The sequence below is a fragment of the Erpetoichthys calabaricus genome, chromosome 7 (assembly GCF_900747795.2).
Source record: "Erpetoichthys calabaricus chromosome 7, fErpCal1.3, whole genome shotgun sequence".
NCBI classification, from domain to species: domain Eukaryota; kingdom Metazoa; phylum Chordata; class Cladistia; order Polypteriformes; family Polypteridae; genus Erpetoichthys; species Erpetoichthys calabaricus.
In genome coordinates, this window is record NC_041400.2 from 152,591,815 (window position 1) to 152,610,159 (window position 18,345).

Genomic DNA, 18,345 nt, shown 5'->3' on the forward strand with positions numbered 1-18,345 from the left:
TATCAAGAGCAACAACCTAAGAGTAGTACCCAAGAGCAATAACCTAGAAGTTCCAAAGTTCTTCATTTTGCTTACGTTGTGAAATGTGTTTTTTGCAACACTTTGTAAAACTGAGCTGTACTCAAATATTTGTTTTCTGTCTGTGCAGTGGTTAACATCAACATAAAATCAGTAACTAGATGAAATATCCAGGGTAGAAAAGCAATGACTACCTTTTTGTATGAGATTTATATTGAAACAGATTCACAAAAAATACATGCAAATACTTAATATAAAATATTTAACATTGAAATAGTAGCATAGTTTGTTTATTTGTAAAACAGCTATTATGTTGATCTACTGTGGCTTAGATCAAATAGGTGCTTACTCTTGACAAACTGACCAGACATTACTTTGGCTAACAAATATGCATCAACCTATTTTTATACAAAAGGTGGTTAAGGTCATACTTTAAAACAATGAAATTCTGTAAATTCTTTTACACCAGAGCATTATGCAAGGCAAGAATCAACTTTAAATCAAATGTCAGCCCCTCACTCATGTACACATGCCCACACAGACCTGCACTCTCTCACAGTGGTATCTTTTAAGTTTCAAACTGACCTGACACATACACTCTGTTGTTTTTATTATTGCTCCGGCTCGCTACTCGTCTAGGATCATTATCAGAATTGTACCAAACGATGCTGGGGTAGGCTTTAGCTCTTCTTAACCCTGGAATGGAGATGGTGGATATTTAAAGTGGACTAGTTATACTTCACACCCAGCATGAGTTCATTAATTAGTCAGTCAGTCAGTCATCATCCAACCCGCTATATTCTAACAAAGGGTCACAGGGGTCTGCCGGAGCCAATCCCAGCCAACACAGGGCGCAAGGGAGGAATAAATCCACAGGCAGGGTGCCAGCCCACAGCAGGAATTCATTAATTATTTAGTCTTATTGTGGTGTGTGTGCAATTCAATATATAATTAAGTACTACTTTTTCTGTCTATGAGAAATGCTGGTAGCATTTATGATTCCAGATCCCTTTCTAAAAGAAACACAAATACTCAATTTTCCCTATAACTACAGTACTTTAACAGACATGCTAGTTCCCTTTACATTTTTACTTATAAGTAGAATAGGACAGCCGCTCAGTCTTAGTTTTGTAATCCAGAAGTTTCAAAGTATTCTTAATAACAAGTGCAAAGTTTTCTGCATTGACCATTGTAAATAGCATTTAGTTTTATATTTATAAAAATTATATTCTCATAATCAGTGTTACATCTCACCAATAGCTGCAATTGACCATAGGTTTTCATTCATGATTGCTGTCGATTTGTTTATTATAGACTACATAAGTATCATTGGTGTCTGTAAATAACTGTACACAAATTCATGCATACCAGGTTAGTGCAGCGGTCATTTTTCATTGCCAGCTACTAGAAATTTTAATAACAACAACGTCTATTTCTATAGCACATTTTCATACAAACAATGTAGCTCAAAGTGCTTTAAAAGATGTCAAAGAGAAAGTTACAAGAAAAGAAAAACAAATAAGGTTAGTCAATAATATTAAAGAATAAGTAAAGAAAAAATTAATAAATCTATACTATCCTAATAAAAACAGATACATTTCAAGGAGAAGAGCAATGTCCTTATATACAATATTATGATTGTTAGTCTCTAAAGTTGAGTGATAAAGTCAGATGACTGAAAGGACAGAAAACACAAAATCAAAACTACAGTTAAGACAGAGAAAAAACAAAATCTGCAGGGGTTCCAAGCCAAAAGCATCCCAGCCCCCACTGGGCTCTATACCTAATATAAATACTCTTCATTCCTCTTTGTTTCCAGGCTTCATATTAGAGGATTCAATGAAGGCAGTCTCGTGGACACCTGGGGCACCCACTTCATTCCATCATCACAGGTGACTGCCTTGATCAGGTGGTTATGGTGCAAATCACTACCACAGAAGAACTGGAAAAGACAGCAGAGAAAAGTAGAGATTATTAGAGATTAGAGTGACCACAGCCACTTCAAATACATTCAGATTCTTTCCTCTCCACTTAAATGCCTTGTTTACAGAGAAGAGAAGTTGCTGAATATTGCAGGTGAGTAGAACACATTAAGTTCACCTTTACCAAAAACTTCTGATGCTGCTCCCTGTTCCATATTTTTTGACAGCTCTCAAGTGCAGTAGTTTCACCTGACATAGGTCTCACAGACAGCACAGCACTCTGTAGCAATAGAGCAACACTCCACTCACTACTTGAGAAAGAATAAATTCTATTTTTAAGTGACCACTTCATGCATTTTTTTTTACTTACAGTATATGCTCACGTATAAGTCGGGTCTTGAAACCTGAAAAATCAATGATAAAATCAGACCCCGACTTGTACGCCTGTTCAAAAATGCGACACTTAACGTTTTTTTTTACATCTTCTTGCCTCATATCTCACATCAGCTTCTCAGACACATCGAATTTTGTTGCAGCAGCTGAGTTACCAATTTCTTTTGCTACTTCAACAACATTTAATTTAAAACCATCTTCATATTTATTTCTGATCGAGCGCTCCATCGTAGATAAGGGATGCTCTTAAGATAAAGGTGTATGGGGGTGTGAGATACAAAAAACACTAATCAGTGCAAACGTTGCTTCGGAATAGTTTGGGTATTTGGGAAAATAGAGAGAGAGAGAGAGAGAGGTTAGGAGCATGCGCTGATACAGCACATTGCCGCACCCACACAGAAAAAAAGGCAGTGTGCTCCGTGGTTACTCTCTCAGGTGGGTGTTAGCATATCATAATCCCTTGTACCAATAGCGTGAGTTTTCCGCATTTGACTTATACAACCAACATTATAAAATACCAGAAATTATACTGTAAAATCAACTCCCGACTTATCCGCGGGAGAACTTATTTGTGAATCTATACGGTAATTGATTTTATAAAGTACATTACAGGGAATAAGGCATTGAGAGGAGGGTCCATAATGACAGTTGACTCCCAGTCATGTCAGGAAATTGTGTCAGAATTTGTTTCGAAAGCAAATCTCTACTTTGAGGAAAGCATAAGGGGGTGAGTTCAGGATAGTGTAACATTTTAATCCTTGAACATATATTCCATTTTAGAGTCATGTAGTTATGTGTGTGATGGTACATTTATGTTTAATATAAATCTCAACAACCATCCCTTACCCTGTTTGGACAGCTTTGTTTCAAGAGACCTTAATATGAAGCAGTCCATCATACAGTAAATTCTAAGACATCATAGCACAGGTTCAGATTCTGAAAAAAATTGAAACAACCCTCAAATACAAATTTTTATTTTATATATTTTTAAGTAAAATAAGATATACTTTTCCAACTGAGTTAGCACCTTGTCTGTTGAGTAAGATGAGATGGCAAATGACTAGTATAATTTAAGATACCCAACAGATTTCTCGTGACATCATTTTGTCTAGTCAGGTGTTCCTCCAGAAAATACTTTTACTGGATTTGGTGTAATTGTGAATCAAAAACTATCTGACAGATTAACAAAGTGTTTTAGTTCTCAGAATGATCTAAGTGCATGTCATTCTCAATATGTATGACATAGTTAGGCAGACTTCTGATGACATAGTTCACAATTTGGATTTTACTCCGGATATATTTTGAGTAATCTTATTTGAGACCAGTTTCTTTAATGTACAAATATTAACTAAATTACACAATGCTTTGCACATGCTGATGAAGAATGTACTGTGTCTTGATGATTGTTGAATCTACCATTCTTCTTGAAAGGCCCCATTGGCAGCTTTGGGTTAGATAATCTAAACCCTTTGAAATAAGATGTTAGGGCCCAGAGATAAGAAGGATTACATTTGTATTGCTACCCAAGTATTTCTGATTTTATTAACATCTCCCTCCTGCCATATCCTCAATGCAAGCATATCCACGAATGGGTGATAAAATTGGAAGTTAAGCAGTGCCTTGCCCCCCTTCTTTGTTAGTTTGCAAAAATACATTTTTTATACGTTAACTTTTGTATTTCAAAGTTACAAATATGAGTAGTTCTTTTAAAAATTACCTTTTAATATAATGTTAATTCTCCCAGCTAATATGAAATAAACATATGCAATTTATTAACATCTTGTGTGTCACTTTCTATGAAAGTGCCAAGATCTTTTTTGTTATGTAACTCATTAAAATTTGAACTGTTGTTAGACAAAGAAGAAAGTAGGATTTGTGAAAATAGGCAGCCCAGCCTGTTTTCATGTTGTAAAGGTAAATAGTAAGAATTTGTATTATTTATAAGGACAGAATCTTCTTGGCTTGAGTATGATAGCTTAATTTATGTATAGATACTAGGTGCAAACACAAATTTGCATAGTGTAATGAACAGATACGCCCGTTTGACTTGATCAAAAGTCTTTTTACTGTGTCCAAAAGATAGCATGACCTCTGGAGTCACAGATGGTGCAGAGGCTTCGATAGTACATGCCTGCCTTTAACAAATTCAGTTTGATCTTGTAATATTATAGAATAGAGCACTGTCTTTATTTTTTAATAGAGCTTTCATCAAAATTTTAATATCTTTGTTCAGTAAAATGCAAGTCAAATGTTCTACTCTGTACATGTGATTATAAATAACCTATAAGGAAACTGGCCAGTGACTTGTGCATTCCAAGTATCTGGTATAGTTTCACTCATATGTTTTCTTCTCTGACTTCATTAAATTAGCTATGCAAATACTATTTATACTTAATAGATAGCGTTCAACACTACAGTACATTCAGCTGGACCTTTGGATTTTCCACTTTTCCAGGATTTAGTATCAGTTTGTATTTTGGAGTTAGTCATTTTCACCCACCTCTTCAATACACAGTGCATTGCACATAGTGAATGTGGTATGTCTATTTTATCAAAGAAATCCTTGATATGAGTCTCACTTTTAATGCAGCCTGATATGTTGAATATCTTGTAGTATTGGCCACTGTCAATATGTTACTTATTTCTTTATGTTCAGTAACTTTAGTTCCAACTGCAATATTAGTTCCTGTAAATGCATTTTAAACTTGCTTCTTTTAAGTATCTGCTGCAGCTCTAATATTCTTAGCCTTTTTTCCATGTTCATAATGTGCTGTAGTTAATTTTTTAAACTCTGTAATGACTACCTTTTTTGTACAGTTCAGCAGTGGCAGACCTTAGATGTTCCTGATGAATTTAAAAAGGCCAGCAATTAATTCTGTCAATCTTGTCATTTCTAATTTATTTTTATTTGAAATATTGGAAATATGCTTTTGGTATTTCCAAAAGATAACTCTAAAGATATTTTAATCTCTATTAAAATATAAACCTTTGTAAATATTTTAATATAACCTTGCTATTGGGCATATATTGGGCATATATTATGCAATTTTAGCCTTACATTGTGAATTGTTTTGAAATAGGCTCAAAATCGTTAGAACATTGTTGAGCATTGTAATGTCACCACTTGCAAGGCATGGGATAAATTCTGACCCAATGTGAGTGGCTTATCGGCTCTCACAGGCTCCCTGGGAATGTGTTCATTTTAGAATTGCAGCTCATACTTTGAACTGTACATATCCCTTCAGTAACCATGACAGAAATATTAATTCAAGAGAAATATGGCACAAAAGAAAGGATATATTTAACTTGCTTTAAAATTGAGCCTTCACTCCTAATATACATTGCAGGTTAATAATTTTTATACATTCAAATAAAGCTGAAAAGAAACCATTAGAACAGTGTGATTGTCTTGCAGTTCTTCTGTGGAGTCTTAGATGATTGCATTTCATCTTTCATTGTTCTTGGCACAGATTCAACGTCACATCTATGTTGACAAGGCTTCTGTCTTTGAGGCTTCCTGATAAGCCTTATATACCCTGCTCTTATATGATAATAAAGGCTTTCTATTCTATTCTATTCTACCACTTTAGCTAATTCAGTGAGCTATTTGTGTGTTATACTGACCAGTGCCATATATGGATTTAGCTCTTTTCCGACAAGATAGCACATTCTTTCGTTATCTGTCACAACATGATGTAACCTAATAGTGCACCTACTCTAACCATTAAAAGCCTTTCAATTTCATAGACTTTACACTGCCAGGAAAAAAAAAATTATAATGCAGAAATATATGCATGTGTGCTAAATATAATTAGGCTCACAAATCACGGCATGAAATAGTTATTTTTTTTTTATTTTGCTTATTGGCTTCAAATGATTTTTTGACATAACAGGAAAATTTGGGCATGGTTGGCTTGAGGGTCAGATTTGAGAGACCATACAAGCTGATTCTGCACTTCAGTTCCATTGACCATTCAGGAAACTACTCTTATGGTTATGCTTTTGCAAGCATGGCTGAAAAATGTTTGCGGATACATGAGAATGAGGACAAATTGATTGAGTTAGAGCAAGAAAACTGTCCAATGTATAAATATTTCTTCAGACAAATATCATGATCAGGTCTTCATATAAGAACCACTGAGGAACATTGACTAGCTGCTACAAATTCCTTATAGAACTGCATGTTTATACTTACCCCGAAAAGACATAGATGGTCTAATGCAGATTAAAAGAATATATAAATAAATAATTTCTTGGTTCACAGCATATATCATACACATGCCAAAGTAAAACGTGAGCTAACATTTCACTTTAAATGTTTGCATATGTTTTCAATTAAAAAATAAAAACTTGGTAAGGTTGCACTTCAGTACTTCAGAATTTATTTGTTATGTTTAAGCCTGGGTTCCTCCCATGCTTATGTTTAAATGTTTTTTTTTGTTTATTTTTGATGTTTTTATTATTATCATTTATGTTAATGTCATTTTTTTATTTGTCTAGTTATATATTTTATGCAATTTTTAATATCCTAATACCCTAATTATTTAATTTCTATTTGCATATTTTTGTTCTTCAATTTTCCTTGTGTGTTGTGGGTGGACACCCAAGAGGCCAGGCCACCGATACCTAATTGTAAGGGACCACCTCCAGCCTTTAAAGGCCACCTGGGAGAGTGAGTTCCTTGTGGATCATTTAATGCCCTTTGGAGTTAACTTAACTTAACTTAACTTAACTTAAGTAATGCTGTTTCTTTGTTTGGATTTCTGGTTTTGTGGTTTTTTTTTTTCCTGCTCTTGTTTCTCGATTATGATTATCGGATTTAGGATTGGACTTGGTTTCATGGATTGCCTTCCAGGCAGCTTTTTATGCTTCTTTTTTTAACTTGTTCTATTTTCTTTTTAATAAATAAATAAACTTTTTTCCTCTTTTCCTTAGTACTAGGGTGTTGTACCATGTTAGCCATTATGAATGTAGTGAAAAGTCAAGCAAAATTGTACCTTTTACTGGCTAACTAAAAAGATTACAATATGCAAGCTTTCGAGGCAACTCGGGCCCCTTACATCTTGCCTGAATTAGGGGCCTGAGTTGCCTCGAAAGCTTGCATATTGTAATCCCTTTTCCTTGAAAGGCATTTTTTTAATATTTGTATTTATTGATTTATTAAAAGCAAATGACATTCCACACAATCAAATCAATCTCAACAGAACTAAATTCAACCCCTAACCGAGAAAAACAGCCAGAGTTAAACTTTAAGAGTAGAAAAGAAGTGAAGAGAATTATTTCCCCAATATAAATGCTTATTCTAAAATGTTATTGGTTAGGTCCTGCCAGGTTTTAAAAAAAGTTTTGAAAAGATCCTTTAAGGGAGAATTTGATTTTTTTTCCAATTTCAAATAGTATATAACATCAGTTACCCACTGACTTAAGAGGTGAGTTAGGATTCTTCCAGTTGAGCAAGATAAGTCTAAGTGCTAAAAGTACAATAAAGGCAATTACAGTTTGTTTGTCTTTATCCACTTTAAGCCCATCTGGGAATCCCCCAAACACAGCTATTAATGGCTTAGGAGGGATTGTGACACCAAGGCTGTCGAATAGGCATTTAAAGATTTTGGTCCAGAATGATGTTAATTTGGTGCATGCCCAAAACATGTGGCCTAGTGAGGCTGGAGCTCGATTGCAACATTCACAGGTTTGATCTTGCCCAGGAAACATTTTGGACAATTTTAAACAAGATAAAAGATTTTAAGTTGAATAATTGTATGCTTTGCGCATATGGAGCACAAGTGAATTCTGTGAATGGCTGCCTTCCACTCTTTTTCTGAAATGTCGAGTTAGAGATCCTTTTCCCACTATACTCTGTGATCTTTGAAAAGAAGGGACTTTAAAAAGTTTTTTATATATTATAAAAAGGCTTTCTGAGTCTTTAAGACTGAGCAATATTTCTTCTGGAATAGAAATAGGTGGGAAATGAGGAAAATTGAACAGGTTCCATTAAGCAAAGTTTCTAATTTGAAAGTAGTGGAAAAACTGCGTTGATGGGAAGTTAAATTTGAAGTGTAATTGTTTGTAGGGTGCAAAGACATTATTTATATACAAATCACTAAATGATGTAATCCCATATGTATTCCAAACATTAAAAACTGTGTTAAGTGTGAGACTGTGGAAAAAAGTGGTTATCTTGTAGAAGTGCAACAGATAAAAGTTTCTCTTTCTTGAAGCGCTTCCTACTTTATTTCCATATTCTGTGAATGAAGTACAGTTGGGTTGTTGGTATATTGACGATAACGTATATACTGGGGTGCAAGACAAATTAAAGACAATTTTAATTATTTGGATTTTTTGTGTTGTATTTGAACAGTTTGAACCCACAGCGCTACTTGACCAACTGTAGGTTAAAACCAGCCTGTTGATTAGTTACTCAGGATACAGGAAAGTGAGACTTTTCTTGCCTGGCTATGTGGGCTCTATTTTGGAACCCCACTCTTAGTGCACTGAGACCAATAACAGTATTAGTGAAAAACAGGGACATAAAAAATGCAATCGTGAGAGCATATGATTGATCAGGGCTTGTGTTTATTTTCAATATAACTGATGTAACTGGAGATTAAACACAGTACATCAATGTACAGCTAGCAAGATGCTATGTACAAAAACATTAATTATATAACAATGATACTGCAATTAGATATCAGTCGCTTGTAAAATAAAAGTTTGACAATCATTAAAGAACAAGTGTGAACATATATAGAATTTCTGATTTCTGTTAGCTCTAAATACTATAATTGTGTTTTGTATGAAAGTGACTCAAAATGTTGTACACTTTGAATACTTTTACAGTTTGGGCAGCCCTAATGAGCACTATAAGCTATTTTTATCCCAGTGTCTGAAAACTGAACTTATCAATTTGATTTCATGCAATAATGATTTAATAATTTTCTGTGTATCATTTTTGGTAAAAATAAAACCTCTAAACCATATTTTACTAAAGATTATTAGTCTGAAAAGACTTTACCCAAAGCAAAAAGCTATTCTTTTAAGTTTGTTTTTTTCTTGAGCATTTCCTTTTTTAACATTAACCTTTTTTCCCATGGTTTTTTGTGAATTGTGCCACAAACAGGCAGTCTCATCTTGACCATTCAGAAATCTAGCAAGGCCTTGTACTTTCTAACTGACTATACAGTATATGCATGAAGTTGGAGCCTAATCTGGATGTATCAGGGCTAAATACGGTGCATTTCTATTACAGGACACACTGCTCACTCATAACGGACCAATTTGAAGTTAATTAAACTATAACGCCAGATATGCAACAGGTTAACTGCTACCTTTAAGATCTAAAAAATATGTTACAGTAAATGGCATTGACATTTATCTTGTTTTATGGGTTTTGACTTTGTAAAGCTTGAGCCAAGTAAAAAGTATCAGAAATCTATTAAAAATATACTGACTTTGTTTCTAATTAGATGTTTTATTAACTTTTTAAACCAGAAACGTTTTCATTTTGTTTAAATTTTACATTAAAAGTACATTATATTTCATATTAAATCATTTTTAATACATTGAACAACATATTTTTATAAAAAACCTAATAATTGATACTTGTTTATTGGAATTTTTTGCTAAACATTTACTGTCTTTATATTGTCACTGAAGCATATTTTGTATACATCAAATGAAAAATTTGCATTCATCTTTCATCCCTATACTGTACATGCATGAGTGTGCAATTTCACAGTATCTACTTCTCTGAATGGTTTCCCAAGCAGATTAATGAACAAAGCTATGTTGTCTGACCTGCTGAGCCACAGAGTATGAGAGCCTTGTGCATGTAAACACGCTTTTAATTATAAGATGAAGTGACTGCTGGAATGCCACTGTTTTCTCTGGTAATATCTTTATAAAATGCTTTCCATGTTTAGATGATGGGAGTTCTGTGCTTATACAAGAAACAGAACTCTTTAGGCTCTGGTAATTTAAATAGTAATTGTAATACATTTTATTTATTATGTTTGTTTTCTTATTACAAAATATATTACAACAAAGTTATGAGAAGTCACTAAAGATTAACTAAAAAGATTACAATATGCAAGCTTTCGACATCTTGCTTGAAGAAGGGGCCTGAGTTGCCTCGAAAGCTTGCATATTGTAATTTTTTTAGTTAGCCAATAAAAGGTGTCATTTTGCTTGACTTCTTACTACATTCATAATGGCTAACATGGTACAACACCCTAGTACTTAAAACAAAGATATAAAATTATGCTAAAAATAACTACACAGAATAAAAATCTATCTAAAAATTAAATAATTGCAAAAAGTACAGCATATAACTACAATAACACTAAAAGATTAATGCTTTAACAGAAATACAAAAGTAAACAGAGACCAAACAAGCTTAAAAGATGAGCTTTAAAAGAAACGTAAACATATTAGAGCACCTTGTTTATGCAGCAACATCATTCTAAAGGTGGAGAACTGCAGATTTAAGGATTTAAATGGGATTTAAATGCAAAGCAATTAGAATCAAAAGATCTTAAACGTTGACCATTTGGGTAAAAAAGGAGAAGCTTCAACAGGTAGATGTAAGGAGTAGGAGGTCAGATCTTGTAATTCATCTTTTATTTAGATGAACATGAAGGCAGATTACAAGTAGTAATGTCAGTTATTCCCAGAATGATGTACATGTTTACTTGCTGTTACATTTTGCATGTTTTAAAGCAGTGAAAATAAACAAGATGGGAGTGTAGCCAGCAGACTATTTTAATATTATAACTGTAAAGAAACAAATGCACATACTATTTTCCCTGCACCATTGTAGGAAAGTTATGGTTGTAAAGAAGCTATGATGCATAAATATAAAAATGACAACTCTTTACTAATGCTTGCCCTTGAGGAGAGACAAGAACCAAATTACCCACAAATAACACCCTTGAACAAAATGGGACCAAATGCAAGTCAAGATCAGGCTTATTATTTGGTTTACTGATTACTTACGACACTATTCATATGAATAAATGACTTAAAAAATGTATGAACTATTAGTCGACACAGTTGTAAATTGCCTGGTGTAATTATTGAAAACATTTTGTCAATTTCTCTTATCTGTTCTTAGAATAACTATCTTTAGAAGTATAAAAAAAATATTTTCAACACTGGTATAAGTAAAACAAGTATACTAATCCAAACTGACATAGGGCTGATAATATATACAAAATATGAAGCAAAATCAAGGAATGTTTAAGTTTTTCTTTTTTTCCATGGGTTTGATGATTGTCTCAGATAACATTCATTTCAGATTCTGAAACATAATAACTGAGCACTCAGAACATCTCTGTAAAATCTTTTTCCCAAATGGATTCTCAAACTGAGAGGAATTTAATTTCTCAATGCTCATTTTATGCAAGTCCTGCTGAGTGACAAGGAGAAAGGCAGAACAATAATTTTAGAAGACACAAAACTACAGTGGATCATGTCAGGTTGCCATTAAGCTTGAAATACTTAGAATCACAGATAATCAGTATATATGTAAGGTAGGTGATAAAGGAAATATTTAAGTTTTATAAAATTTCTATTAACGGGTACTTTTACTGTTAGACGTAAGAGCAGGATTTGACATTAAAGATGACAGACAAATACACTGCTTAGAAAAATCATTTTTATTGAAATGTGAGTCAAGAAGAATACATTTCGATGAAAAATATAGCATCAAAAATTTTGCAGAAATAATACCTTTGACATTTTGTTAGCAAAAGAAGTATCGGTATTGTTTTAAAGTAAAATACAACATTTAGCTACTTAGACAAAATAACCAGTTGTAAAATAAAGCTATCACCTTGTAATTACAATTAAGCTTTAAATTACTCAATTAATTCCACTATATGCCCCTGACACAAATATTCAGTACATATTTCTACTTAGTGATTTCTTTTCTTTTAATTTGTTTCAGCACTCTGAAACCTTTCCATAAATATACCATGGTCTCACTGCACTTAGGTCTCAGGTTCATCAGAATTGCAATGCACAGATTTTTTAAGATATTAATAAGGCAATTTTTGAGTGAGATATTGTAGTCATGGGGGACTACACACATTTTAAATGGGATAATGTTACAAATAGCGGAGCACAGGAGCAGAAGCTATTAGATGTGATATTTGGATGTTTTTTAAAACAATATGTTAATGTACCAATGTGTTGGAAGCCTGTCTAGGTTTTGTATTTTGTAATAACCAGGATAGAATTCAGGGGGAACTGCTACTTAGATTAAATAGGCTGAAACCCAACAAATCACCAGGACCAGATAACATTTATCCCTGAATGCTTTAAAACGTTAGTGTGTACATATATCAATCTAGACACATATTTTTAGGAAGTCACTATGCACTGGAGAGATTTTTAGGCACTAGAAAATGTCAAATATTGTCCCATTATATTAAAAGGGTGATCAGGTAGATCCAAGTAGCTCAATGTATTTTTAAGGAAAAGATTGAGAAGCACGTGGGAAGAACAGGGTCAGCAAGGGTTCAGATAAGGATGGTTGTGCTCTACTAACTTGCTTGAATTCTGTGAGAAAGCAACAAAAGGATATGATTAGAGTGGCACATGTGATATAATTTATCTTGACTTTCAGAAAACATTTGATGAGGATGGGCATCATATTAAAAGAAGTGTGAGATAAGGATGTAGCGTATAGCTGGGTACAGAATTGGCTATGACGCAGGAAGCAGAGGGTGATGGGATAAGTAACCTTGAGAGAATAGTTCATTGTATTAAATTTTGCAATACAAAATACTGCCAACATGAAATGTGGTCTTGTATTGTGTATTGTGTGACGTTGCCACCTGTACCGCCTGTGTAATGATGTGAAGGTAAATATTGTCAGTGCACAACATAGCCATCACTGTGTATGAAAGCGGGTTGGGTCTGCAGGTTAAGTGTTACACAAACACACTTAAATTAGTGAGTTGTTGCCTTCAAAAAGTATGACAAATCTTAATATACAGTAGTTTCATAAACACGCTGCTGAATCCACAGGCTTATTTTCCAATCAGACTCTATTGGGACAGGCAACACACAAATTTACCATTGTATTGAAACAGATATATTCATACTCTACAGAAAGTATACGTCTTTCACTGGTGCTAATTGAGAAATATGGTTAGATTACAGCAAGGAGGAATTATTGAACAGTGGATCTTGTATTACTCTAAACAGCAGTCCTCTAGGAGGAGAGCGAAAGCAGCCAAATTCTCAAAGGTCAAACAATATGTCTGTCTCTGCTACGTCCGTAGCCAGAAGTGAGGGGGAAGTATACAGCGTAAAGGTCTCCTGGTTTGATGAAGAGGGTTGACATTTTTTTAAAAGGAAATAAAACATTAATTTTTTGTAGATTCAGTTAGGAACCAGAGCTAATGAATCAGTAAAGCAATCAGGCAAGATGAAAGGGAAGCCATGGTTGGAGCAATGCTTGATGTTAACCCAGAAAACAAAAAGGTAAGTTTAAATTTTCATGGTTTCATGGTGCAGTAATTTTATATAATACTGTGTTTCCCCGAAAATAATACCTACTCCGAAAAAAAGCCATAGCATGATTTTCAGGCTGCTCTGTAATATAAGCCCTACCCCAAAAATAAGCCCTAGTCAAGATCGTCAGCTGAAAAGTAAGGCGCCTGAGGCCATGTTTATACTTCACGCGATATGACACATGTGCCCAAACCATCCATTAAATTCTGAGGACACCTTGCCACAATATCTCTGAAAAGGATGTTTAATGATTACATCTATCAATTCGGGGATGCGCCCATTCCAGCAGCATTGGCGCAATACAGAAACAAAATCCCTGGACGGAGCATCAGCTCATCGTAAGGTGAACACAAACACTCACATACACTAACGTCATTGTAGCTTCACCAAATCCCCAAACCTTCATGTCTTTGGATGGAAAACCGAGCACACTGTGGAAACCCACCAGGCAAACATGCAAACTCCTTACAGGGAACACAAGGAATGTGACTCCCTGCGAGACAGCAGCGCTACCGCTCTGCCATCGTGCCACCCCATATGTGTAAATATTTGCAGTATTCATTATTTAAACAAAGTTAACGATTTATCTGTAAAATGTAACATACATATTTTAATGCATTTCATCATGAAAGTGATATCAAGTATAAATCTAAGAATTCTAAATGTGCAGAGAGCTGGAATATCATAAGTGTAATGTGTTCTGTGTGGTGATTGCTACTGTCAGTTCAGGAGGAAGCCTCAGAGTGCGTAGCGATTTAACAACTGGGTCGGTTTTAAGATGACGTTTATGACAGTCTGCTTTAATGATAAACTACAAGGTTACAAGGTGGACATTTCGAGGTTAAAGCCGAAATTTTTATTTTAATCACAAAATAGACATTTTCATTATGTCCTTATTTTTTTCTCTGTGGCTCAAATATGCCGCCGTACATTCTGATGGTACAGTAATCCCTCCATCGCAGGGGTTGCGTTCCAGAGCCACCCGCGAAATAAGAAAATCTGCGAAGTAGAAACCATATTTTTATATGGTTATTTTTATATTGTCATGCTTGGGTCACAGATTTGCGCAGAAACACAGGAGGTTGTAGAGAAACAGGAACGTTATTCAAACACTGCAAACAAACATTTGTCTCTTTTTCAAAAGTTTAAATTGTGCTCCATGACAAGACAGAGATGACAGTTCCGTCTCACAGTTAAAAGAATGCAAACATATCTTCCTCTTCAAAGGAGTGCGCATCAGGAGCAGATGTCAGAGAGATAGAGAAGAGCAAACAAATCAATAGGGCTGTTTGGCTTTTAAGTATGCGAAGCACCGCGGCACAAAGCTGTTGAAGGGCGGCAGCTCACACCCCCTCCGTCAGGAGCAGGAAGAGAGAGAGAGATAGAGAGAGACAGAGTTTGTTTTTCAATCAAAAATCAATACGTGCCCTTCGAGCTTTTAAGTATGCGAAGCACCGTGCAGCATGTCGTTTCAGGAAGCAGCTGCACAAAAGATAGCAACGTGAAGATAATCTTTCAGCATTTTTAGACGAGCGTCCGTATCGTCTAGGTGTGCGAACAGCCCCCCTGCTCAATCCCCCTACGTCAGGATCAGAGAAAGTCAGCGAAAGAGAGAGAGAAAAGTAAGCTGGGTAGCTTCTCAGCCATCTGCCAATAGCGTCCCTTGTATGAAATCAACTGGGCAAACCAACTGAGGAAGCATGTACCAGAAATTAAAAGACCCATTGTCCGCAGAAATCCGCGAACCAGCAAAAAATCCGCGATATATATTTAAATATGCTTACATATAAAATCCGCGATGGAGTGAAGCCGCGAAAGGCGAAGCGCGATATAGCGAGGGATCACTGTAACACCTTTTACTTCATTGGTGTGATGATTGATGTCATGTGTCCTGCAAATGGCATTGCATAAATAAAGAAAACGTAGACATTCACAAAAATAAACTTGAAATTCAAAGAAATGTTTTTTTTCAAAAAAATACATATAAAAAGCTGTCTAATGCTGCATACTGATCATCAAGCTTCTAGACTTAGGACTTAGTGCCACCTTCTGCTACTTGATTTTAGACTGACCAACTGGCAGACCTTGACATATATGAGTTCACAGCACCACTTATCCCCCACTGATCCTCAGTACAGGCTCCCCACAGGTTAGTGTGCTCAGCCCAGTTCTGTACTCTTTATTCCGTTATGACTGTGTGACCAGACACAGGTCCAATTTCATTATAAATTTTCTGATGACATCACCATCATAAACCTGATAATTGATGTTACCAGCCTCAAGCCTAGGGGAACCTGGCTTAAATACAAGCCAGTCTTGCTACAGGGTATAGCCACAGTGATATGGTGCCAAAAGCATAAAGAAGCAGGCAGCAGTTAGGAATCTCTGACCATACTTCATTTTATTCTGATTTGCTCAGAGGTATATAACTGCTTCAATCTCTGCCTAGATCAGCATGACGATCAGTTAAATAATGGTACCATACCAATTTCCTTTGCTTAACAATAGCATATACATATTTTCATTGGTTAAACAATAGTGTTGTTGCTAACTGTCAAGAAGTACGTATACCACTGTATGCTGATTAGAGACCAATGTCCTCAGGATACGTTCATTTACAAACCACACAAATACAAAGATTTTCTAAGGAAGCAGACAGTTCTTTATCACAGTGATGTATGTTGAAGAGATACCAATCAAAGCAGTTTGCTCTTCAAAGCAGGTGACTCTTTCACAAGACTGTTAAATATCTATGTACAGTAGAGAGCTATCACCAATAACCTATACCAGAATTATTCAGGAAATTTGCCTTTTCACTTATCATTCCAGTCTCAAACAAAGGGTGCCTATTGCCCCTTCATCTACTGACTTTTACACATGTTATTTACGTTTACACACAATATGCAAGCTTTCGAGGGAACTCAGGCCCCCTGAAGAAGGGTCCTGAGTTGCTTCAAAAGCTTGCATATTGTAATCTTTTTAGTTAGCCTATAAAAGGTGTCATTTTGCTTGACTTCTTACTACATTCATAATGGCTAACACGGTACAACATCCTAGTACTACATTTACACGCAAAAATATCCTTTTCTTTAAAACACTGGTTTCTAGCCTAAAACACTAATTTCTAGCCCATTACTACATTTCTTGGAGAAAACACCACTGGCTGGAATTTACTTTGATTATCATCAGCCCAGATGACTGTTTGTGTCACCAACATTTCTAGCTGCGCAATGATGTCCATCCTGGTTCTATTCAATAAGGGCGCGCACAAAAAGGCGAGCTTCAAAAGGGCGACCTCAATTGGGCGCAGCGAATAAAGCCAAACGCAACAAAATTATTGCAGAAAATGTATTAGATAAAGGCAATGATTGAATGTATAAAAAGGCGAAAGCAAGAATATTAAAACATTCGCTCAATTGAGGTCGCCCTTTTGAAACTCGCCTTTATTTACGCGCGCCTTTATTCGCCGCGCCCAATTGAGGTCGCCCTTTTGAAGCTCGCCTTTTTGTGCGCGCCCTTATTGAAGGATACCGTCCATCCTAACTAGCTGAATAAAATGATACTGTTCAGTGCAGAACTGGAAAGCAGATATAAATTTGGCTCAGAATATTACTGGAGCCTGGCTCACGTCTTGTGTGTAATGTATGACATGCTGAAATAAGCAGTATTTTTACTAGGGACCATAGCCTTCTGCACAGTAACCTTTCTCAAGGAACTAGAGTATTTCCTGGTAGCATTGGGCAAGAAGTAATCCTGGATGAATGTAATAATCAAGAAGTCCCAAATACATTGTTGTTGAAATCTCAAACCACACCTCAGGATGTTGAAAGAAGGTATGAGTGAATAATAATAATATTTGGAATCTATCAATAGGGTTTAACAGGCAGATTTATCCAACACATTTCTACCAAATTAGTTTGTTAAATCAAAACTTTACATTATTAATTTATACATACCTGGGCCGCAATATTTGTGACTGTAAATGTCTCTCTGCTTTACTGAATCTAACTAGTTAAAATGAGAGTCTAACTACTGAATAGCTTCTACACCTGAAAGTCAACATTAGAACAACAAAATGACAGGTTAATATTTTACATGAAAACCCAGAATTGACTTTATATTAGACAGTGCTGTCACCACTGGGATTTAGTCCGGCTTACTGCTGGCTGCAAAATTAATTGATATTGGAAATCCTAAGCTAATTAAAACATGAAGATAATTCCGATTCTGTTATTCGCAGCAGGGATTTCTTGTGCGTATGCCAGATACAGAGGTAAAGAAAAATAAATTATCATCTGAAGCTTTAATACTTCTATTCATATTTTACAAGAAAACCTTGTTATTTGTTGCTTTATTTGCTCAATATACAGTGTCCTACACAATATATAACAAACTGAAAAATGCTAGAAAAAACGTACGGTAAATGCAGTAAATCCAATATAAAGTATTCTAAAGGTATTAAATATTTATTTTCAATTCATGATTGCACTTGGTG

At 35.1% G+C, this 18,345-nt stretch overlaps 1 protein-coding gene across 1 annotated transcript in view; it reads left to right on the plus strand.

Annotated features, from left to right (window-relative positions):
* Positions 1-17,956: 17,956 nt before the first annotated feature.
* gc (GC vitamin D binding protein) overlaps positions 17,957-18,345 on the plus strand; it is a 117,696-nt gene continuing 117,307 nt past the window's right edge. Inside the window, exon 1 of the mRNA XM_028805562.2 lies at positions 17,957-18,123. Coding sequence (XP_028661395.1) covers positions 18,060-18,123 — 64 coding nt within the window. The 5' untranslated portion in view covers positions 17,957-18,059. The remainder of the gene's footprint in view (positions 18,124-18,345) is intronic.